We start from the raw sequence: 24,553 nt of genomic DNA on the forward strand, positions 1-24,553 counted from the left end.
AAAACCTGTCCAGGTTGTATGGGTGTTGTATCAAAGGTATCACAGGTGTTTTCTACCTTTTTGTACAGAATTGTGGTCAGTTTTTGAACTGTCACATATTTGCATGGCATGAAGGCATCAGCTGAACTCTGTAGAGTAAAGCACAGCAGTATTTAGTATTTGTCTTGTAATCTGTACAAACTGCTTCCTTTTGCCAGCCAGGAACAATATGACTACTTTAACCACTGATATTGAACGTAAATACTGGTTGTACTGAATATAATGAAAATAGCTGAAAGTAGCAGCTCTTGCTTCTGTTGCTGTGAGCTGACAGCAGTAATTTATTCCCAGGTCCTCCCATCAGACTGATGGATGGTGAGAATAAGAAGGAAGGACGTGTGGAGATTTTTATCAATGGCCAGTGGGGCACAATTTGTGATGATGGATGGTCTGATAAGGATGCAGCTGTAGTCTGCCGACAGCTTGGCTACAAGTAAGAAAACTCATTAAGCTGTTTCTCAAGTTATGTTTTCTGGATCTAAAAATCTTATGTTTCTGCAACCAAATACCACAAACATGTCTAATAAGTTAATGTATGTCTTTTAAAACTTGTCAGTTTGGCATTCTTTTAGAAAAATGTATTACTGCTACTTGTATGAAAAGTAGCAAAGCTATGTTTTCAAAAGGAATATTCTTGAAGTAGCATAACTGGAATGAGAATGTTAGCATTCAAAAGTGTGTCAGTTTAACTGGCAACAGAAATGCAAGTTAATGCGAGTTATTAAATATTTTTCGTTAGAAGTTAAGCATTCCAAGTGATTAATCTATTAATGACATACAAAATTGTAGTTGTCATATTAGTTTCAAAAACAGGTCAGTGTCCACTGTCACAAGGTGTGGATATGATGACTGCAGATGGAGATGCAGGCACACCAGCTACTGAATTCCTAATTTAATGGAGTTTTTACCTTCAATTACTGATCTGGCTAGATTCAATGTAGCTTGAAGATCTGATGAAACTGTTACACAAGGGATTATGGCTGCAGTCTGCATGACAGTAATTTGAATAAGCTTCATTTAATACAGGAATAGACCTGGGATAACAAACCTACCCTCTAATTAAAACCACTGCAATATATGTATCACATTTGAAAGAAATCACTTAATCAGGCTTACATCACTCATTAGCATTTTTCTTCTGGATACCCAAGAGCAGCAAAAATATAACAACTATAGGGCAGATATATAAATAGCAGTACTAATAAGACTTGAAAAATATCCAGAACACTAGTGAAATACAACAGGAAATTAGTGAAATGTCTTCTCCAAATGTATCTATAAAGAAATTTGAGCTGAAGAAATATAAATCACATTAACTGTTTGTTGTATCTCACAGTGTGAAGTTTGTCCAACCAAAGAGCATCACATTATGTCTCAGGACACAATATGTGTCTTTTAAAAACTGCCTGGTATTAATTTAGTAAAAGCTTGTTTAAAAGTAGTACTACACTATGGCTTCAAAATGGCAAAACTTGACTTACAAGTCAAGATACCACTCTTACAAGTTACCTAACTTTTAAATTCTAGTATAGGTGTCCATCTATCCTAATCCACTGGATTTCCTCATTAACAATATCATGAATAATGATAATACTGCACCTAAAAAGCTCAGCATTGTTATTGTGCACGGTCCTTGGTGTGACAGAACTGAGAGGAAAAGACCTGAAGCCATTTCTCTCCAGGGACAAATGTGAGCAGGCAAAAACCTTGTTTCTCTGAGGGTCATCAGTGCATAAATATCTGGCTTGAAAAGCAGCAATTAAGGGACGTGTTTTTTAGGGGTGCACTAAAGCCAGTTTTAAGAGCACATTCCAGCATGTAACAAACACATAGATGTAACATTTGTACCTTCAGAGATCTCCCAATTACATGAAATAATTTTCTCTGTTAAACTGCACTCCTTGCCCAAGAACACCGTGGTTTTTTTTACATTTCCTGACAGATGTTCTTCTGTGGGGGTTGGTTGGGTGTTTCTGTGGTGCTGTTGGTTGGTTGGGTCTGAACAGCTTTCATCCCCATTATCAGCAAACAGAGAGATTACTGATGCACAGTAAGAGGTAGATTGCCTTCATGCAAATGTAGGAAAAGGAGGTAGTGCCCGTACTAAGGAACTGATAAGATTCTGGAGAGACAATTCTGTACTAAACTGCAATAAATACTTCTCTGGGGAAGGATAAGAATACTGTGGTGATTCTCAACAAAGTAGTTTTCAATATCCTGAGGAACTTTAGAACAATGCCCTAAAGCAGAAACGTTGTTATTTGACAGATACCAAAATCAGGTAAGAATTTACAATGCCTGTACTGTGTCACTGTGTTGTAACAGCAAACATGAATACATGAGCTACCCACGGGTATCAGAGAGTTGGACTTATTTTTTTTGTGGTTATCTGTAACCAGAGTATCCCTCACAAAAGAACAACATTTGGAGCAAGAGTCACACTATTTGGGACTGACAAGTCAAATCGCAGTAAACTCATTAGGCAGAGATTCTCCTGTACTGGTTCTAAAGGCAGTTAAGGCTTTGGATTACCTGGCAAATAGCTCCTAACCATGGAAATTGAAAACGTGCAAGGACAGTCGACCTTGTGGTATCATCTCTCACTAATTGTTTCATGAACTTCTCTTTCCTAGCTTCTTTTTCCTAGCATTCTAACCAATGTTCTCTACTTGGAAATCCTTCCCACCTACCCTTCAATACCTGGTAAAAAAATCCAGACAGGCAACGCTATCCACGTGCAAGTTTCAGAAGGGAGGAAGCTCTTGTGTTACTTTCAGGTTTCAGTTATATGGATATGGCAACTGAGAGCTAGTTCAGTTTGAGCCAGCCACACTTCTGCTGTGACAAAGCTTTGAAAATGGTTTGGCAAATCAGCATTCCTCCCCAACAGACCAAATCCAGCCCAAGAAGGGATGTAAAGTCTTCATGCCATTCTCACCTACCTTCCCCAACACTGCAGGTATTAAAGAGGTACAAAAAGGAAGAGAAATACTTTCTTGCCTAATGCATTTTCAATCAAATTCTCTTTCTCTGCTCCAGCATTTTCACATCTGCAGTCACAGTTCTGCACGCATAGAAGCAGTACTTTACAATACACAATTATAAAAGGTCCTTTCAAATGGAAACCTGTATTTTAGTTATCTGGAATTCCATATTTTCTTACCATAGTAAAATTCCAGTAGACTGCTCTTAACCAATAGGTAAACTTGTAGTTCAGGCACACTTAGAGGTGTCTGTGGCTTCTGGCCCCACTTCTCTGTACAGCCAGTTGGGTAGTCTCTCACTCATAGTTCTTTCTGACTCTTAAACCATATACAACAAAACATCTAAACATCTATTTATAAATTAAGAAGATTACCTTAACTAATTAACAGTAATAATCTCTCACAGGAGTTGCCAAATGAGATGCTTAAATGCTATACAAGCACCAGGTACTGGGTTCCTCCCAAGAACAGGGCGGGTGCAGGCACTGAACTGGTCTCCAGTCACATGGCATTTTCAGACCTCAGAATATGGGATGCCCCATAAAAAATGACATGATAATAAAATATTTTAATAACTACTAACAACGGATAGGTCTGTACATCATAGCTCCTACTGCACCCCAAGTATGTTGTATTTAACTGGTCCATCCTTCTGAGGGAATCAGACCTGAAAAAATTATTTTTAGCTTTCACAGATGCTGACTCTATATGAGGATTAAAGAGATTATGAAAAAGCAGCTTTCACATATTTTGTTTTATGGCAAAATGTAACATTGATACAATGTAAAATACTTTGCACATTGCCTTCTAACCAGATACACAGAAGCAGTTTTTAATATTAATGAAATGTAGCAATCTTGGCACATTTTATTTTTTTCTGCATACCAGAATGCAAAAGAGAGAGATGGTGAGATGGTGGTTGTTATCAAGTAAACAGTGACAGAGTTTGGAAAGAAACTTCGATGTCTTTGATTACTCACTTGGAAATTTGAGTAAAATGTAGAATAACGCCTCAAGATGTTGAATAATAATAAAATACGGTCTGTTTGCAGGGGTCCAGCTAGAGCAAGGACAATGGCCTATTTTGGTGAGGGCAAAGGCCCGATACACGTGGATAATGTGAAGTGTACAGGACATGAGAGATCCTTGGCAGACTGCATTAAGCAGGACATTGGGACGCACAACTGCCGGCACAGCGAGGACGCGGGGGTCATCTGTGACCACCTCAGCAAGAAAGTCCCTGGGAACAGCAATAAAGGTGAGGCCCTGTCGTGAGGGGCAGACCAACAGCTCCACGTGAGCAACTGTCATGGTGGGAAGAGAGAAACTTAACAATTCCACCTCATGGAGGAAAAAGAGTTTTATCAAAACCAATTCTAGAACAGGAGTGGGAATCCTCTCTGCTTACACCGTGTGAGCTTATTCTTTGCAGCTGCACAAGGAAGCACCAGGATTACTCAGGGTACAGGGTATCTGTCACCACGATTCACAGCAGCCACGTTCATTAAGGGACACGATGCAAAAATTTAAACAGCTCCTTTCAGCTTTCCAAGGTATAGGTTATCCTCAGATAAGGAATGGGACCTGTGTGGTTGGCATGGTCTGCTTCCACTTGCAGGAAGTAAGGAAGAGCCCTATAAAATCCTACATGTGAGAAGCGAATGTGTAAATTACTCTGACCACAGTCAAAAGAACTCAGCTACGAAGGATTTCTAAGTCTAAAAAGAATTCATTTCCCCAGTCAAAAGATTTCAGCTATAAGAATTTCTAAGTCTATTTTCCCCAATCAAAATTTGCCTGTTAAAAACTACCATGAAACACAGAATAACTTGAACTTTTAGACTTTTTTCAAGTTAACTCTCATTGAATATTGGCTACTTCTCATGTTGAGTTTAATGCTCTCTACATCTCCCTTTCTGGTTTAGATTCTCTTGCTTCTGTTTGTGGGCTGAGGTTACTCCATCGTCGACAAAAGCGAATAATTGGTGGGAAAAATTCTTTACGGTAAATAACTGGTAAAGACAAATAATTTTGAATATAAAGCTTCTAAAACACGTATTTGCCATAAGTGGTTTGCCAAATTTACTGTTTTATTGTGACCTTGTTGTTTGTTTGTCTTTTGACTTGTCATGATGTAGTAGTAGAAATATACCCAAAGCAAATTTGGCAGGAAATTAAAAAGTATTAATTGTAAGTACTTGCAGCATTAGTTGAAAATCTGTAGATGCTTGTGGATAAGGTCCTTGAATGGGTTTAATTTTTAACTTACAAAATAGCTATTTTACTTTTATCAGAGGATATCCTGATATCAGGATGTGAGCTATAAAAACAGAGCTATGAATGTAGTACAAAGTTTTAAATGCCACCTACACAAAAAAAAAGGCCTGTGTATGATTCACTGCCTAAGACCTTATTTCCCTTCACAAAATAAGCCTTGATGATGACACAGCTAAAAAATGGGGAGGCACTGACTTTACTTTTTCAACAGCTGTTACTAAACACAAAAAACATATATTCACACAATCTTACAAAAGACATTGTAAAAAATACACTAACAGCATCATTACATATCACTGTGCAACCTATTTCAAAGTACATGCACAGCACTGATCAATCCATTTCAGACACTGCCCAAGTGGGGGAGCTTCAAAGAACGGTAAAAAGAGGGAGCCCAGAAAAGTATTTTAACACAACCAGATAAAGTGGGATGACTTACCTTAGTAAAGAGACAAATGAGATAACAGATAATGCATTGCACATGAAGAGACAATTATTGTCTCAGAATATGTGTTCCAAGGACATTTGCTGAAATGCAATGGTGACAAATAATGTATTGCAATAATGTATTGCACAATTCAGTCAGAGCAAGGAAGCTGATCTCATCATAAATCAGTACAGGGAAGTCAGATGAAGCAAAAAGGTGAGAAAAAAACAACAGTGCATGCAGAAATGCTTCAAAATCAAGAAAGGGAGCAAATGTACGTATCAGAAAATACTCAATGTCACAAGAAGTCATTAAGACAAAGACCTTGAGGAAGTCTGAAAAGAACTGGATACTTACGTATGTACCAGTTGTTGTAAAACAATAAATTGTTTTATTCTTTATGGGAAGTAAATTCCTCCACCTTACTTTAAAACATTTGACACCAGTAACTCTGAAATGCTGGACTAGATGAACCCTGGAGGCTCTTGTTGTCCAGCACACCCATTCAAGTTTGACAGTACTCAGAAAACACTCAGTTGCTTACTATTAGATGCTGCTGTTACTTACAGGTGCATCTCTCTCCCTTTCCCTTCTCTGACTCCTAATCTATTAAACCAGCAAAAAATAATCCATCCTGTATTCAGAGGTATGCAAATATGGCCAGATCTACTATAAAAACAGATAATCACAGGCTGAAAAAGGTGCTCCTCTATACTTGAGACTTCTACAGTTGCTTGAAATCTCGTTTTGCCAGCTTCCTTTCTCACGAAGGGATGGATGCTGGGTTCAGCTTTTCAAGAAATTCCCCTTTCCCCTCTCCAGTTGACAGGAAATTTCTGGTTTGTTGACTTGGACAGTATTTGGCGAGGAACACACAGAATGTATTTTTGGCCCAATGAATGCAATCTGAGAAGAGAAAATTCAAATAGCTGGCTGTGGGAGGAAGCACTTAAGAGTGCTGGATGCCCAAATTCTCTGTAAAGTAATGCAGACCCTTGTTAAATGGAATTCTGAATATTGCCAGGATATAAAATATTCACCACCGTTTTTAAAGTAAGCTGTGTCAGTCAAATAAAGCCAACAGGACGCACATGGCAGGTCCCTGGGCAGCTACCTGAGTTCCCCACTGCTGCACCCTGAGCACCGTGTGTCACTCCTGCAGGGGCGGCTGGCCGTGGCAGGTGGCACTGCGCCTGAAATCCTCTCACGGCGACGGGAGACTCCTGTGTGGTGCTACTCTCATCAGCAGCTGCTGGGTCCTCACTGCTGCACACTGCTTTAAAAGGTGGGTCTCTCTTCAATAATGCACCGTGTTTGACACTGTTCCGTTGTTCTGGGCATATGCAAAACCATTACAGTTCAAGCCCATGGAAAACTGTTCCAAGAGTTGTCCTTTGGCTTTAAAAAACCCTACACTCTACCTCCTTTCCCTCAAACAAACAAAACACCCTGATGCATTGAAACTATTTAGGTGTTATCATTCTTGTGATTTATGTATTTATATTCACAACTTCAGCATATTCATGAAAAAATATAGACAACACTTCTGACATTTTAACTTTCTGTTCCAAGAAAAACACAGCTTATGGCTCTCAGGTTATAGTCAAGACAACTGAGCAGACATCAAACAAAGGGACTGTAATATTTCAGATAAAATTTGGTAACAACAGATCTTAGCAGTGACAGACATTTTTACTGTATCACAGCAGTGACTAAATGCAGGACTTCACTGCTGATGAGGTTACTGAAGTATAAATGCATCAACTTGCACAATAAAGAAGCTAATCTTGTGATTAGTGATTATTTTATTGGAATGGGCTGGGAAAAAAAGCATAGAGGAGCACTACAATTCTGAGGCTATTTGCTGGAATTTGCTCAAGTGAGCTGCAAATGTTTCAAATTTTGATTTTGAACCTTTTGCATGCTAGTAATTAAAGTAAGAGCCAGAGACACTTTTACTCAAATGCAGAGTGTATTACCTTTGCTGAGCACCAGATGTACATCTTTTCATTTCCTGAAATCACAAAGGACTTTCCTTGGTAATATTTCAAGCTGAAATAGTCATAGTAAAATTTCCTGCTATTTCAACTTGACATCCCAGGTGTTTCTGCAGAACTATGCAAGCTCTTTAGTTGCTTTCATCAAATTCATAGACAACGGCTTCCTATTTCCCTGTTCATTATCTCTGTAGTGATTACCAAGGATGCTTCCTGAGGGTCTTGAGAAAGCCTTTGATTGCAGGCTTGAAAACTGAATGTGGTGCCAAAGTGTGCCAATTTTGGATACTCTGCTGAGCACCCACAGGATGGGGCAGCAGCATGGCTGGAGCAAAGTACACTGTGGTACTTCCAGATTGGTGCAGTCACAGAAACTGTTACCCATGGTGTCAGGGAACAAAGTATTGTTCTGTCCCAGAAGTGACATTTAAACTGCAATTAGACCAAAGCATGCAGCTCCAACAGCCTGTGGATGCATTGCTGTTCACTGTAAATGAGGGAAGCCTTTAGCTCTGAGCTGGCTTTGGACAGGGCTGAACTTCCAAATGATCTGAGAGTGATTTTCAGGGATAGGTTTCCAAGAGCTATCTATAGATCAAGTGCCTTCTTCACATATTTTCCGAAGATGGACAAGAGAAAGGCCCGTATACCATTTCTCATATCCTGGAAATTGGAACACTGCTTAAGTAACCAAAGTGGGCTCATCTGTACTAGGGATAAAAATTAAGCATAATTTTATGCATGATGATTAGAATTGTTCAGCAGTACTACAGTAGAATTACTGGTTTCTATACTTTAGCAGATACATAATTCAAGATAAAATGCTTGAAGCTTTTTATTTTTTATTTTATAACCCACCCTTGTCTTGAGTTATTCTGACAGCTTTAAGGAAATTGGAAGATCTATAGGTTTGAAAAAACAACTGGATAATTAGAAACATGAGGCATAGGAAAAACCCCATCATGTATCCTATACAGAACATCATCTTTGGATGAAGGAATGTTTGTTTACAGCCTGCAGCTCTCTCTCCATAAAGCCTAGAAATGAAATTTTGCTCATGGAAGACCCGAAGGATTAGAACTAGAAAGCTTTACAGGCAATCAGGAATGCAACTCACAACTAGAAGAAATATTCAGTGGTACAGCTATATATTGTGCAGAAAACTGTAATGCTCCTGCTTTGTCTGCTGCTCCTCAAGCAGGCTTTAGCAAGCTATGGAGACCAGAACATTGCTGGATGGTAGAAAAAGAACAGGCATAAGTTAGAAGGTGATGGGACACTGTGGGTAGCATTTTCTGCAAACATGTTAGAAATTTCCTATTGAAGGCTATTAAGGAAAGGGAGAAATAAAAGGAAAAATATTTCTGTTAGCTTAGCCATATTTTAAAATAAATACACATACTCAACAGTACTCTCGTTTGCATTTTGCCTGGGAAGGGCTGTGTGTCCTGTAATACAAAAATCTTTAAAGGCATGCACAGAAAGACCATTATTTCAGCCACAGTAGTCATCTCTAACGTATTTACCATTTAATCCACGATGTGAAGGAAACTGGGATTATATCAGATGCAAAACAAGCCTAAGATTTACAGGCGTCCTGTCAATGTGACAATAGGTGCTTGTGATGCACAAATGCTTTGTCATCCTTACTGTAACTTCAGTTGATGTAAGAAGTTTTAATTAAGCTACCTAGGCATCTAAAGTTCCTCAGTCAACCTACAAAGCAGGCCTGAACACTGTTTTCATTCCAGTAATTATTTGGAGCATCACAATGATGTCAGTACTCAGGCTGTCATTGCAATTACTGGCAGTTTGTGTTACCCTTACTAAATAAATGCATAATGCATACCTTGTACATTTGAAGTGCCAGTCATGGCAAATGGCCATAAGAAAACTGCCTGTGAAAATGGTCAAAAAGGACACGGTATAACCTGAAACCTAAGAAGAAGGCTTTTATAATCTTTAGGACATTTGAGAAAGTTTTTGTTATTTTAAAAGAACCTTTTAGTAACATTAGTTATGTGAACAATAAGGGAAGCAATGAACCCTGTTTGCACGCTCAGGATGTGACTGTGCCTGAGCCAGCCCTATTTGTTTTCCCCTCCATCTCAGGTACGGCAACAACACTCGCAACTACGTCGTGCGGGTTGGAGACTACCACACGCTGGTGCTGGAGGAGTACGAGGAGGAAATCGCAGTGCAGGAGATTGTGGTGCACAAGGAGTACAGGCCTGACAGCAGCGACTACGACATCGCCTTGGTGAGGCTGCACGGGCCCGAGGAACAGTGCGCAAGGTTCAGCACCCACGTGCTGCCTGCCTGCCTGCCACTGAGGAGGGAGCGACCACAGAAAACTGCTCCCAACTGTTTCATCACTGGATGGGGTGACACAGGTAAAATCATTTCCCTGAACCATCTGGTTATCTCTGCTTAAAAAAAACACCCTCAAATAATTGAAATAAGAAAATGCTAAAATGGAAGCATTTTACTCTTTTTTAACATAGGGGAATATTTTCTCTCCTGATCCTTAATCAGGAGTGACAATATTTTGTTTGCTGAATATAGTTTGTATTTGGAAAGCAGTGATTAACCATGTCACTCTAAATCACAGACCTGTCAGTAAAGTGGCCTCATTAGGACTGACAAGCAGGAATAAAAAGCTTATTTGTTGCCAGGCACACCCCGCACAGCAACTTATCATCCCCTGCCTCAATACAAAACCAACAGCTCTAACACATTTAAGGTTTCAAAGGAAAGGACCATGAATATTTCAATTTTAGAAAGGTTATTTAAATTACAAATACTTCAATAGAAAAATGGACAGAAAATATGCACATAATAAAATTTCAAATAACATTTTAGTGTTCCTTGTTACCACTGACATTTTCAACCGGCTTTGATTTAAATAACAGAACATCTTGCCAAAATTTACAAGAAGCTCAATGCAATCTGCACTTCAGGCCTCTACTTGCTTTTTTTCAGTCAGTATAAGATTCTTCCTCTTCAAAGGTCTTTGTCCTTTAAATGTTTCACAAATTAATAACCATGTTTCACTTTTGTTTTTGTGGTGCTTAATGCAGTGCAAGAAAGCAACCACACTTGAGCCTTTGTTCAGTGACTCACTCAAACTGGCAAGGAGACAAGAAAGGCATGGCCAAGTACCTGCCCCTCCTCCTTTACATGCACTAATCTGTGTGCACAGATGTCGGGGTCACTGTACTACAATAAACAAGAGAGACGTGTAGGGTTGGCTTTTTGCTAAAAAAAACAATTGTTAATTCATTGCCTAGCTCTGTCTAGTCTTTTTACGTAATTCACTGAAAGTCCTGAAATACTCTTAACTTAGGACATTTATTTCAGGAAACATTAACCACTGCAGTAATTGGCTTCAATTTATGGTAAGAAATGACATCATTGCAGTACCTCAGCTGACATTTCACACTTACTATATGAATCATAATTACTTCACAAGTTTTTACTTTAAAAAAGGCAAAACCAACACTGGCTTTTATTTCCCATGCTTCCAACTGTAAGAGGTGCAAGCTATGGAAAAACAAGTAGAAAGATCTATTTGAATGCTCCACTTGGAAGCCACCGGAAGACACAGCACCTGTTCAGACTGAGCTACACTAGATTTGAACTGGTGACACAGAAATCAAGTATTTCTGCTGCTTTGCTCTCAGCTGCTCAAGACTCCCAAAAATTGCTTCCACACAGAGGTATTAAAGTGTATGTTCTTCTGTAGAAGACACAAAATGCTCAGAATAAACCAAACTCCAGCCTTGGAAAGATCGAGAGAACACACGCAGAAAAGCTACTTTTTAAAAAAAAAATCTACATTTTACATTTACAATATCTACAGTATTTTAGTATTATACTTCATGCAGAGATTTTTTCAGTAGTCTTGTTTTCAGTAATTTAATGTAATGACAAAGCAGTGTGAACACCTGAGACCAAAAATTGGATTAAATCACATCTATGTTTCCAAGACTGATCACTATAACGAGACAGTAATTTGGATCTCCTTTTTAGGAAGGGCTTATTCAAGAACATTACAACAGGCTGCCATCCCCTTACTTCCCAAGAGGGTGTGTGAAGAGCGCTACCAAAGGAGATTCACAGGAAGAATGCTGTGTGCTGGAAACGTGCAGGAACAGAAACGCGTTGACAGCTGTCAAGGAGACAGCGGTGGACCACTGATGTGTGAGCGCCCAGGGGAAAGCTGGGTCGTGTACGGTGTGACCTCCTGGGGCTACGGCTGTGGGGTCAAAGATTCCCCAGGTGTCTACACAAAAGTATCATCTTTCGTACCCTGGATTAAAAGTGTGACCAAACTATGAATGTCCATAATGAAAACCAAACTTTGAGGCAGGACAAGTTGAACAGTGCATGCAATGCACAGTGGGGGCCCACAGTGGGTGGAAACAGACATTTTCCTGAATCGCGTGTTTTTGTTTTTATTAAATCCAAGCTGTGTACACACAACCCTTCCAGTTAGGGATTACTGTCCTCCCTGTTCCAGAAGTTTAAATATTGCATGAACAAATTACCATGTATCTAAAGGGAAAAGTAATAGCCAGCTAGAGTAATACTGGAACAGGACAGCCAGAGACTTCGCTGAGACTCACTGCCCACAAGACCGAGCTCCAAGCTGTTTATGCTCCAAGGTTCTCTACAATTAATTACAGATCTCACCTAATCTTCACTCTAGTTTATTTAGTCTATTATTCCTATGATTTTACACTCAGTCCCCTAAATGTGACTTCTGTTTCAGTAGCTTATGAGACCATTAGTAGCCTGATTGCTGCTAAGTAATTCTGAGTATTGTACTAAATGCAGGAAGGAAAATAATGGTCAATGGTCACATCCCCAGCTAGTTGTTAAATGTCCTCACAGGTTAGTGTTGCTAAGTATATTCCCAAGTAAAACAGGCAGTACACTGACAGTTTCCCCACAAACGTCCTGCACAGCTGCAAGAGCAGGTAAGTAGCATGTGTCATATCTCTCAAACTCGCAGTTTTGAGTATATATAGCATTTTGGAGATATTCACTTTTTCTATTTACCACTAGCTGTCAGTACAGTGTCAGACTAACAAACATCCCTATTCTTTCATTGCTGGCCTTTCCTCAAGTAGTGCAAAGAACCTCGGTCAATCCTACCAGATGAAGTTATACATACAACAAAGAGAATTGTTGAGTCAAAATTTGCCTGAAAAGGTCTAAAAAGTCTTAAACTATGTTTTCTATAAAGTAATATTTAGACAACTCTCTCCTGCTTAGTTGCAACACTGGTTCAGACTGATCTCGCAGGGAAGCTTAGTTTTCAGTGACTTCTAAAGCATTGACACATCTTGATTTTGTTTAGTTCCTTTTCCAAATACTGTTCCCCGTGCTGTGAAATCTCTAACAACTTACTATAAAAATGCACTGATAAGCAACTTAACGTCCTTTGAGAAAGGACCACCACACCGAACCTAGAACACAGGAGGTAATCACACCCTAGTGCAACACTGAAAGGCATCATTCTGGCAATCACCTGGGAAGTGACTCAGTACAGAGCAAGCCACGACAGCTCAGCACTACAATCCCTGTCAAAGGCCATGCTGAGTCCAAGTGTGATGTACCTATCACATTACCAACCATGCTCATAAAAACACAACTGAAAGCTGTGGGCCATGAAACACTCCAGTGTGACAAGTGTGGCAGATGAGTGTCACCACATAGTGATTGTGCAAACTGTGACTACCAGTGAGCATTTCCGTTTCCTATTCCCCAAAGTGGCTATGGCTGTGTTGTGTGGTGTTTTGTGAAAATGTGGGGTGCTTGCATTCATGCTCTAAGTGGGCAATCATTCGTTTTTGTATGGTTGTGTGTCTCTTTGGTATTATAATAAATATCCAAGTTAACTCACTTGTATACGAAGTGGCAATGACAGTGCAGAAGCCCAAGAGATTGAACATTTGGCCCTTAATATCTCTGACCTCAAATTTAAGTATTCAAGGGTCAGGACTAATTATTGTAACTGGTGCTAAACTAGTACATGAGGTGCTTTGATAGAGTTTTCTGTAATTCCACACTATTTGAAATAGTGTGAAATACTTTAAAACACCATAAATCACTGTACTGTGACCACCTACTGTTAGACCAACGTGAAACACTGTGCTAGTGAACTTTGAAACCATTACGTTTTTACTTCCATATCGCCCTTAATTACAGGGGAAGTCAGTCTGTCATAATCTATCTGCACGTAACGTCCAAGCTTTGCTGTACAGGACCCATTGAGACTTGTGGTGAAGTAGGCTACATAGTGCAATACATGCGTTGTATACGAGGGAAATTTTAATAGTTGCACCACAGAAACAGGATACTTCAGGGGGAGGGGGAGCTAAGCCTGCATACTAAGTGTAGTAAACATTTAGTACAGTACTTTTGTTATTTTTGCTCTTTTAATAGACAGCTTTGTTAGATTTGAAAATGTTCCACTACTGTTTCCATGCTGAGCATGCTTTTCAGTTTCTAACAGAAAATGAAATTGTATCCACCTTATGCATTTCTCATTTTTGTTGAGTGAGCCCGATGGTGTACATATATACAATAAAAACTGCCACACTGACTACAATTTCTGTATGTTAATTAATACATCAGCTGGGTAAACCTCAACTGGGTTTACCTGAGAAAGGGGGCCCTTGAAAGCATCTTCCTCAAAGCACATAAACTTAGGGCTCTTTTCTCTGAGAGGTTTGTCTCATTCCCAGTGCTGTAACTCTGACCAGTTATTTTAAGTTCATCCTACACTTTTAAGGCTGTTTAATAACTGTGTTAATGGTGAGACAAACCATGAAAACACTTGCAGCTTGTTACCAGACGAGACGGCCACCCTAAAGAAATGTCCTCTCTCTAGGTCCCCCAGCACCATGAAGATTCATAGTTAGATGCAGCTCTGCTGAACTTCCCAAGTTTTTGGTTATTTGCCAGAGAATATATAGAACAGAAACATCACTGCAACTGACACACAAAGCCTCCTTTATGTGTATCCTATCTCAACCCTAAACAACTTCCCAAAATGAAAGGGCCAGTCTGCAGTCTGCCTGGCATTTGCCCATCTAAGATGGGCAAGTAACTGCCCTTGTAGAACAAATGTGGCAATTTCTAGAAGTGCTGAGAGGTTACTAGAGCTGTCCAACGTTTTTGGAGAAAAGGGAACACAGTACACACTCCTGATTGTTGGCTACCAGCCTTGGCAGCCACCACCTTGGAATGCAGAGCAGCAAGCCATATGATAGCACTGTTAAAGGAGGAGAGTAATCACACACCAGGAGTTGAACAGGTGTGCTATCACTTGTTACAGTGCCACACAAGAAAACACATTCAACTCTACTTCCGCTTGGGCAGAAGTGTGTGCTTAAAAAAAAAATTAAAGTTTCCTATGCCAGCTCCCTAATCTCCCGAACACAACCACCGGAAGTCATTTCCTCAGATCTAGTCCACGCTGTAATTAGACCACAGTCCTGCTCCATTCACTTCAAGCAGGAATCCCGACCTCAGCTGCCAAAGACTCAGCAGCAATTACACCACGTGCTAATCATCTCACTTCTGGCTTCACACATTTTGTTTCCCAATCCTTTCAAACCCTCCCTTGCCCTCTAACTTTTCAGTTTCCAACTACTTGCAAAAAAGAATTTTTTATCTGAAAGATATTCCACAAGAGATTGTGCCAGCGCAGCTGGTATTCACTGAGATTGCAAATGTACTTTTAAGTAAAATACCTTGTTTAAGTATGCAACAATTCACTATCTGCGAGATGTCCATCACTTTTCTTAAATATGGATCCCTCAGCAACTGCAACAACCAACACTATTTTGCCATTTCTGCCCTGCACACTTACCTCTGATTCAAGCCGTACCATTTCTGGAGTGGTTCCCAGACAATGCATCAGCCACCTGAAACCACAGCTTCTGCCCAAAAGCCGTCCCCACAACGGGCAGATCTGGCATGTGTAAGTCATCCTGACAAACGTGTAGGTCTAGTCTTAGTTACCAGCAGTTTTTCAAGAAAGAAACCACACTTGCAGCCAGTCATGTCTCTTTATTGACTTATTCATACATTCGAATGCTTTACATTCACACAGATCCCAAAATTACGGCTGTAGTTTCCACATCCATTTTCCAGACTTTCAAAACTTACCTGCAGCTTTGCAGCACACGTACACTCATTGCAACAACCTTAGAGAGGAGCTGTCCCCGAAGGGGCAGTACATCCACTCAACTACCAAAACCACTTCTGTAATTGCTGAATGCTTAGTGACAGCCCAAAGAGAGGAGCAGCACATCACGAGATCCTCACTGTATTTGTCTGTATAGAAGCATCAAGGCTAATTTTAGGCACAATAAGCTGGGTTCCAGCCCCTCTTCATCAAGATCAGAGGGACTGCAGCTCTCATGAAAGCTCCAAATTTTAACTTGATTTTAAAATCGAGTTTAAGACCTACCCTAAAATTAGGTTTTGTTAGTTCTGCTTGACAGCCAGAAATATTACTGCTCCCAAAAGGCATAAATTTCAATTAAACACACCCACCCTACCCTACTCAGAAATTAAGAGATTTAGTCCCAGCTACTCCTAGAATTCACACGTGGAATTTAGCCCCATCTTCTTTCAAGAGGGTTTTTCCCCTGTAAAAACAAGTTTGAGGCAGTTTAATATTGCTACTGGAAACACAAACAAGACGGCAATCATCGTTAAACATTAGGATGCTCTCCCAGGAGTTGCAAAGCTGCTCTGAAACAAAGCTTTTGGTATAAACTTCCAATCTCTGTCGCTCCTGCAGCTGCAGATTTCTCTCAGTACTCACATGCTTATCGAAGAAGACACTCCCCTTGCACAGGATACCCCTGAGAAATCTGTGCATTCACATCCTTCTAGCTGGGCAAGCAAAGACCGGCAATGTGTTTTTTATGCTAGGAATTGTAGATTATGTTTTCTAATGTCTCTGCATCTAAACCCAATTCCTCCTAATCACCTTAATGCATCTGATTATACTCTTCTGTTCCAAAAGCACGTAAAAATGAAGCATGCTTGAAAATAAAACACCAAGCCGATACCTTGATTTCAAAGGACAAGGCACAGCAGAGTAATCGCTAAATATAAATTATCAAATCGGTATTATTCCTGCCCCAAACCCACCCTCTGAAGAGCTTATTAGGCACAGCCAGACACATACTTTTCGGGAAGAGGATCTTCCAACAACTACGTTTCCACACTTTCAGCTTCTGCGCTCCTGTGAAATTAAAAAAGAATAAATAAGTTTAAAAACTGGGCTGCAATCACTTATAGACGGGGAAAAAAAAGGGAGAAAACTGAAAAACCAATCAACAACAAAAAAAAAAAAAACCCACCCAAAAAACGGGGGAGACGGTTAACCACACTGCAGATTCGGTTTGTTACTTGCCACAGTCAACGACTCATACCCACAAGAGGGTAAAAGTTTTGCCAATTAGCAAGGCCCTGCTCTTCCATGCCTAGGAAGGGAGTCAGCCACACGCGGCAGCTCCCATGGAGTCATGGATCTCTGCTTCCCGGTCCCCCTCCGCCGCCACGTGGCGGCCGCCATTTTCCCTTCCTCTCTCCCTCCCTCATGTGGGCCCCAGCCCCACGCGGCCTGCGCCCGGCTCCCATTCTCCTCCCCGTCACGCTGCCCACCGCTTCACGGGGCCTACCTTCTGTCTGTTACGCTCCGCTCCTCTGCCGCTGTGCAGGAGAACGCGCCCGATCCGCGAGCGCCGCCGCCCCTGCCATTTCACCTTCACCCTCACCCTTCCCCCGGCTTCCCGCGCCCGCCGCGCGCCCCCTCAGCGCCAACGTCCACCTCGCGCGCCCCCTCAGCGCCAACGTCCACCTCGCGCGCCCCCTCAGCGCCAACGTCCACCTCGCGCGCCCCCTCAGCGCCAACGTCCACCTCGCGCGCCCCCTCAGCGCCAACGGCCGCGGCGCGCGCCCGCCCACGCGGAGCCCCATCCCCACGCGACCGACCCTCACGCGCCAGCGGCGGGAACTGGGCAGTGGCGGGAGCCGGGCTGGGGGCGGAGCCTCGGCGCGCAGCCGCACTGGGCTCGGCCCCACGGGGAAGGCGGGGACAGGACGGGGGATGGATCCCTCTTCCTCTTTGGATTCCCGCTCCTTCCCCAAGACACCGAATAGAACCCCCCGATGAAAACGGGTTAAGGCACTCTCCAAAACAAAGCAGAGACGAGTCAGCTGACGGAGACAGCCATGCTGCTTTGTCTGTGTAGATACACGTGCTTGGTCCAGTCATAAGACGAGCCTTAAATGCTACAATAACACTGCTAGTTATTTGAAAACCATGGACTAAAAAATCAGATGTGCTAGAAAAATGAAGTAATCTCTCTAGGTGAACACAGGTTATTTTCCATTTCCAGTCCATGTAAACAACTACATGCTGGTTCAATGTCCACACCTTAATTTGGAGTTAAAAGAGAACAGAATATTCCGTTGGGAGGCACCTACAAGGATCATCAGTCCAAATGCCCAACCACCTCAGGGCCGACCAGATGTTAAAGCCTGTTGTTAAAGGCATTTTCCAAAAGATTTAAAACACTGACAGGCCTGGAGCACCAACCACCTCTCTAGCCTGTCCAAGCCTCTGAACACCTTCTCATGAAGAAATGCTTCCTAAAGCCGAATCTACATCTCCCCTAATTACTCTAACTTTGACACCACAGCAGCTTATTGAACTATTGGTCATCCTCAGTCCAGGGAAGACTCAAACTCAACATTCTTTTCAGATGATCACCCTTACTTTGTCTGAATTCCTCCTCTACTCAGGCTTCAGGTTTCCCTGGCCCTTGGTTTCAGCTGTGATCACTTTCCTGCTCCTGGGATTTACCCTTTGCTGACTGTTGTGCTTTCTCCATCCATGTTGCTCGGAGAGACAAAAAAAAAGTGCCTTTTGCCTTTGAGCTCTAGGAACTTGTGGACTGGAAGAACTGAAAAGACATCATATGAAAGTAGATAAATCAAAGAGAGAGGCCAAGAAGCTATTATTATTTGTAGTAAGGATCTTTCCCCTTTTCTTACTACTACCTGTTACTACTTCATTGTTTTTTTAAGAGATTACAGAGATAGGTACTATATATATAAGATGCTTAGACTTCTCAATTTAACATTGCATCATTTCTCTGTAACAAATGTAGTATTTTGTTAATGTAGGTCTCCTATCTCCCACACTCCTAAGCAGCTTTTGCCCAGCTTGGTAAGTACAATTTTATATTCTGTTCTGAGTTTGTTGGGAACAGTGAATTTTCCTTTGGACATTTGTACCATCTTTAGAGGTTTCTCCAAAGAAAGCTTTTCTCCTGCATGTGTAGGCTGATGCATTGGCACAACTATTGAATCCCCAAGGCAAATGATTTGAATAAATTTTCCTTGTTATCTTAAAAATAGCAAACTCTGGAGATGTTTCTCCACTGCATTAGCAAGTCCTGGCACAAGAAATAAAAACTAAGCAGGAAGCAAAAGCAGTAAAACAAGCAGCTGCGTAAAGCAGCAATATTCACTCACAGCAAGAGTAAGCAGTATTTTTCATTTCTGAAAACATTTCATGCTGCTCCTGTGCTGCTGGATTGTGTTGTAGCTCAGCATCAAGCTGCAATAGCTGCTAACCAACCTGGAAAAGGATAACTTCTGTGAACATCAAAGTCACTTCCACACAGCACTACATTTTCTTATCAGAGTTTATTGTTGCACTTCAAATACCATGCCACTATCAGAATAATATCTATTTTTTATTTTAAAAAACTCTGAGAAAAATGTTTCCAGCAATTTTCATTCAATGTGAATGACAAGAGTATTACATCTATAAACATTGAAATATCTATTTAATTTCTTCCTGAGGAAGTTTCACATTTTTAAGCAATGAAAAAGGATATTCTGTACAAGATAGTCTGCAAATCATTCAAACTCATTCTTTCTGCACAAGTAGAACTGGGAAAATGTCACAGTATTCTCAGGAATGATAGCTCAAATAATTAACTCATTTCAGATCAGGCTCTGTGTTTACACCCCCAAATGGTCAATATCCGCTCAGAACCACACACTGCTTTTTGATGGCACTGATATCTGCAGAAAGCAAATTTCAGAATCATGTTTATGAAAATGAAGATGAAACTCACCAAACCAAGCAGTTGTTAAAGAAATTGATTGTGCAGTTACCTACGGGGGAACAGAAGCCATGGCTGTGATAGCAGCCACCGTGAAACATCTGACTTGGACTAGCAAAGAGATTTGTTGTAACAAATCTGGTTTTTACGAGTATGAACAGTGATGGAGTACTTCTGGAAATCAAACACTGATTGCAGGTAAGCTGTGAGCAGAAGAGGTTACATTTTGCCAGGTAATGAACTCGTGTGCTATGACTTGGTTACTCAGCTGTACTCCTGTGCATCCCCTGACACACCCAGCTGCTGTCTGCATGCTGTGCTCAGCCTCCTCCTCCTTCACCATAAGTGCTTTGTAAAGGCTCCTGGTAAATGTAAGAACACATTTCAATAGAATAGGTCTGGAATAAAACCCCCCATGGCTTTGTAACATCCTTTTACAAACAACTAATAATCCACCCAAGGCCAAGGCCGTGCACGTGGAGGATTCATTGTCCCAGTGCCTCATGGTGACCACAGATGGGCTGTAAAATTCCCCGGGGGACAATCTGACCAATGTCACCACTCTGTCCCTGATTGCCCACTCATTCTCAATCTGCCAGGGCCTTGCTTTCCCAGGGCAAGAAGACAGAGAGAGAATTCTTTAAAACAAACCATGACTAGGAATGTGGCTGAAGGCCATTCCTCCATTGCATGTAGGAGGCACTCCAGCTGTGCCCTCACCTTGCCAACATCAGGCACTTGACAGTGCCCAAGGTTTTTCCCACTTTCCTCTATTTTATAACACTGTTTCACTGAAGAACATGGAGTAACTGAGGCAGCAATGCACTACAGGAGCTTTGTGCAATCCCTGCATTTTTAAAACATTTGAGTGATGTTACACCAGGCTGTACCAAGAGTAAAATCAATCACGACAGGATGAAAACCCTAGGTATTTTCTCCAGTTATTCGGTTTAGCTGTTAACAAATCTATATGGATGCTTGCAGGATGCATGAGCTGTCCATAGCATGCAGAGTATCTGCTTTTACAGATGTTCAGAATCCAGAGTGTTTCTTTTATCAAATAAGAAGTACTTCAAGACAAGTCAGCTCTTGAGACAAATCCATATGACTGAATATTTAAAGTGAAATGAAATTCTCATTCTAATAAATAATAGAAATGTTCATCTTAAAAATGTCTACTCTAGTAGGTCCTCATCCTTAATCATGCATATTCCCTTAGCAGAAATGTGCTGCGTAAAGAATATTGTTATATACAGCAAATTTGTCTAGATTTTTTTTCTTTACAGGCCTATCAAAACCACGTATTACATAGACAAAAATCAATAAATAATAAAGATTACCAGTTAGATGTACAGTAAGGATCTCAACGTCTGTTTTCTATTTAGGGAATAACAAGACTGGTTTCCATTCCATTACCTTGAAAGTTAAATTGCATGATTACATAAATGTCTTACAACAGCACTAAGACATAGGAAGTTTTTCCACCATCTGATGCATGTTTTTAAGTATTCACCCTGAAACAAATGATGAAACCATTACAGAGCTCCTGTATAAAGCCTTGCATTTAGTACTGTAGCTCTTTTTTGTTTTCACTAACCCTTCATGCCTTTAGGAACACTCAGAGCCAAATCTCAGTGAGAAGCATTAAGGCCACACTTAGCTCAAGTTTCCAATGATCTTCCTAAATTTCTAAGCACTACTGATTAGACTTGATCTCGTGTCTAAACTGATGCACTGGGAGATGTATTGTTGAGAACTATCCCATAAATATCTGCCTGCAAGGGCGGATATTTGTGTTTTCCCATGATTCAGGTGTAATTTTCTACCATGACTACACACCGTGTTCATTTTTCTCCCCTCTAAAGCTGATACCTAATATTTAACACCAAACATGTTTAATGTAGCTGGAAACAGAACTGGTATTTTCATCTGGAAATCTGGTGACTTTTGCAGCTGACATCATCTGAAGGTTGCAGAAAGATGCTACAATTTTAATGAAGTTGAGGGATAAAAAGCATAGGTTAAAGGCAAATAAATTAAGGGAAAAATAGTGGTGCAAATTAAGGCAATAAAAGTAAGGATCTGTTTCTGCTTTTTAAGAGTTTTTCATTCATTTCAGTGGAGTCACTCCTGCCTCAGAGTAATGTAGGCCCAGAGTGCAGTGTTCAGATCTGACTGCTCACAGAACCAGGAGTGAAAGCCTCTTCCTTGCACTGCTCCAGTTTGGGGCACAATTGTTCAAGTCTAATACTCCAACTTGTGTGCTTCACATATCCAATCAAATTTCTGCTCAGACAATTCACATCTCAGTCAGTACAAAATCAGACACATTAACTACAGACAAAGGCCCTTCCACACTGTAAGGGTTTGTTGTCACCAGATATAATCACAGGTTCTGTTTGGCTTCTTTGTGGTTTTCTCTCTACACCTGTGGATTGCAGATGTTGCTGGGTGCATTTGTTGCCATGCACAGCTGAATGACACATGATAACTGCACTGCTCCCCTGTGCTTGCTCACACTTTGGGCATTAGCAAGCTGATTCCAAAGGCAGAAGTACTCTGGGCATTTTGTGCTGCATTAAGTTATCCTATGCAACACAAGAATCAAATCCTAAGAAAAACTGCCAGTGGTCCAACAAAGGGCTACAAAACCTACATGAGACACAATACTTTACAACTGATATATAAAAATGTGAGTATTTACCATGGAATTGGACAGGTCATGTATCTCTGACGCTTATACCAGCTGTAAATAACTTCCACATATGTGCACAGTAGTCCACAAGTCCACAGGCCCAGAAATGTTTATGAGAAAGATTTGGCCCACCAGAGCTCTAAGGAACACAGGTATTTTTACAATCCACATGCCAGCATATGGAAATAATTTCTATCCTTTACACTTTTTTGAAGAGGTATATCTTACAAGACCTTCTGGTAGCTGCTGGAAAGTTCAGCTATGACGACTCAAGTGTGGAAGGAGATTTCAAAAAGCTCTTTTCCAATGCTATCTCACTTTCTGTAGCTCCTGTCTCAGCCACGATGGCAGGGGTTGTCCCAGTTTGTGGAGGAGTTTGGACAGTTCCACATTGTGATCTCTGTAGTAGCTCGACAGAAAGGCCCTGCACTGATGGATACAAAAGAAGATTTTATTTAATAAAATGCTGTATTGCAGTTGCTGTGAATTTGAAAACTTTAATTCCTTTCTGCAATTTATGCTGTTTTATGCTATCTACTGCATACGAGGAGCTGAACTCTGAAAGGTAATTTCAAGGGGAAAAAGGTTGTCCAAAATGAACACCAAGCTCAAAGCAAAATTTGATTCTACTCTTAGTCTGGTACATTTAGAATCACACTGAGGGTGATGGAGAGACTTTTATTGCAGTGTGATTGAAATAACACCTTCTAAAATACCTTTGTATGTAGACTTATATCAATTAGCGACCCCCATTTTCAGAAGCATTTAGAGGTGAAAAAGGCAAGAGTTTGCATAAACAGAATCTCTCCTTATCTCTGACCAAAATCCTTCTCACCTAATGGTTTTTTTATCAGTATGATTCTACTGATGTGAAGTTATTTATAATTTAGGTGAGAAAAAAGTGCCAGATTACCTGGTACATTAATTCTTACTGCTGTTCAAACTGTAAGTTTTTATTTGCATTTTAGGCAGGCTAAATGAAATAGCAATGCAAGACAGAATTAACATAAAAGTTACAGCTGGAACAGGAGACTGAACTGCCCTTGGGTACAGGCTGCAGTATTTGATCCGATTGAAATTTCTCCATTTGAGCATCTGCCTGGGGAAGGTATCTATAAAATTCATAGGAACAGAACTTCATCTCTCTTAAAACTGGATTATAGGAGTGCCTGCATTACTTGTCACAGTCTAACTAGTCTCAAAGACAAGGGACCACACAAACACACTTACCTGATCATGACTGAGAAGAAACCTGCACTGTGAAACTTCTGCTGCTTAAATCCATAAAGTAAAGGGGACAGGACTTCAGAAGCAGCACTGAGTTTTAGTCTTCTATTTTACAATTTGTGGAGGGGTTTTGTTGCTGTTGTTTTTTAACTACTTAATCTTTGCATTTGAAATAAAGAACTGAATGTCTATGCAGCCCATAGCCATCCTAAACATTTACTTTGTAAGGAAAGGTGGCCAAATAATTAACACCTACTTCATTTTATCTTCTCTGCCTTCCCATGATTTTGCTTGTGTCATGTCCCATATGTGCCAAGCGAATCCCTGCACAATGCCCACGAACATCATGGTTTACCTCAGAATCCATGGGAGGGTATTTTCTGCCTTTGCTCTTTCCAAGACACTTGGTTTTCCCTTCTTCCAAGAGCTGACACCAGAATCCTTTATGTGAATCGAACCTGAAACAAACATCGTGTGGTGTAAAATTTGTGCGTAACCAAATCGAGGAGTCAGAATCCAAAGGAGTAGATGTTACATTCCTGACTGATGTAACTGAATCTGTTGTTCGGCTAATTTCAAAAATAAAGAGAAATTAATTCTATTTGCTTTCTGCTTCTGCATATCAGCATTGCCATATTCCACTTGTGGAAGTAAAATTCATTTGGATCCATTCAAAATCCATATGCAATTCTCACAAAGCAGCACTTAGACTATCAGAGCTCTACTTCTGTAAA

General features: G+C 40.7%; 2 protein-coding genes, 1 long non-coding RNA gene and 1 other non-coding gene across 5 annotated transcripts in view; 1 reads left to right on the plus strand and 3 right to left on the minus strand.

Moving 5' to 3' along the window:
- The window catches only part of PRSS12 (serine protease 12), a 33,119-nt gene extending 18,776 nt beyond the window's left edge, over positions 1–14,343 (plus strand). The window contains exons 8-13 of the mRNA XM_088164238.1: positions 331–472; positions 4,076–4,281; positions 4,949–5,027; positions 6,890–7,012; positions 9,837–10,117; positions 11,757–14,343. Coding sequence (XP_088020364.1) covers positions 331–472; positions 4,076–4,281; positions 4,949–5,027; positions 6,890–7,012; positions 9,837–10,117; positions 11,757–12,064 — 1,139 coding nt within the window. The 3' untranslated portion in view covers positions 12,065–14,343. The remainder of the gene's footprint in view (positions 1–330; positions 473–4,075; positions 4,282–4,948; positions 5,028–6,889; positions 7,013–9,836; positions 10,118–11,756) is intronic.
- Positions 14,344–15,794: 1,451 nt separating this feature from the next.
- LOC148224092 (uncharacterized) lies at positions 15,795–17,629 on the minus strand. The gene is made up of 2 exons (XR_015803458.1): positions 17,438–17,629; positions 15,795–16,998 (listed from the first exon to the last, which is right to left on the minus strand). It is a non-coding gene; the product is annotated as an uncharacterized LOC148224092 (long non-coding RNA).
- On the minus strand, positions 17,157–17,287 carry LOC148224093 (small nucleolar RNA SNORA24). Its single transcript, XR_015803594.1, has one exon. It is a non-coding gene; the product is annotated as a small nucleolar RNA SNORA24 (small nucleolar RNA).
- Positions 17,630–19,453: 1,824 nt separating the features above from the next.
- The window catches only part of LOC106860200 (bifunctional heparan sulfate N-deacetylase/N-sulfotransferase 3), a 51,904-nt gene continuing 46,804 nt past the window's right edge, over positions 19,454–24,553 (minus strand). For both annotated transcript variants that reach the window (XM_014887936.2, XM_088164239.1), the window contains exons 13-14: positions 24,175–24,277; positions 19,454–23,021 (exon numbers count right to left, since the gene is read on the minus strand). In XM_014887936.2, coding sequence (XP_014743422.1) covers positions 22,902–23,021; positions 24,175–24,277 — 223 coding nt within the window. In that variant the 3' untranslated portion in view covers positions 19,454–22,901. The remainder of the gene's footprint in view (positions 23,022–24,174; positions 24,278–24,553) is intronic.

This window comes from Sturnus vulgaris, chromosome 4 (assembly GCF_052056855.1).
Source record: "Sturnus vulgaris isolate bStuVul1 chromosome 4, bStuVul1.hap1, whole genome shotgun sequence".
Lineage (NCBI taxonomy): Eukaryota > Metazoa > Chordata > Aves > Passeriformes > Sturnidae > Sturnus > Sturnus vulgaris.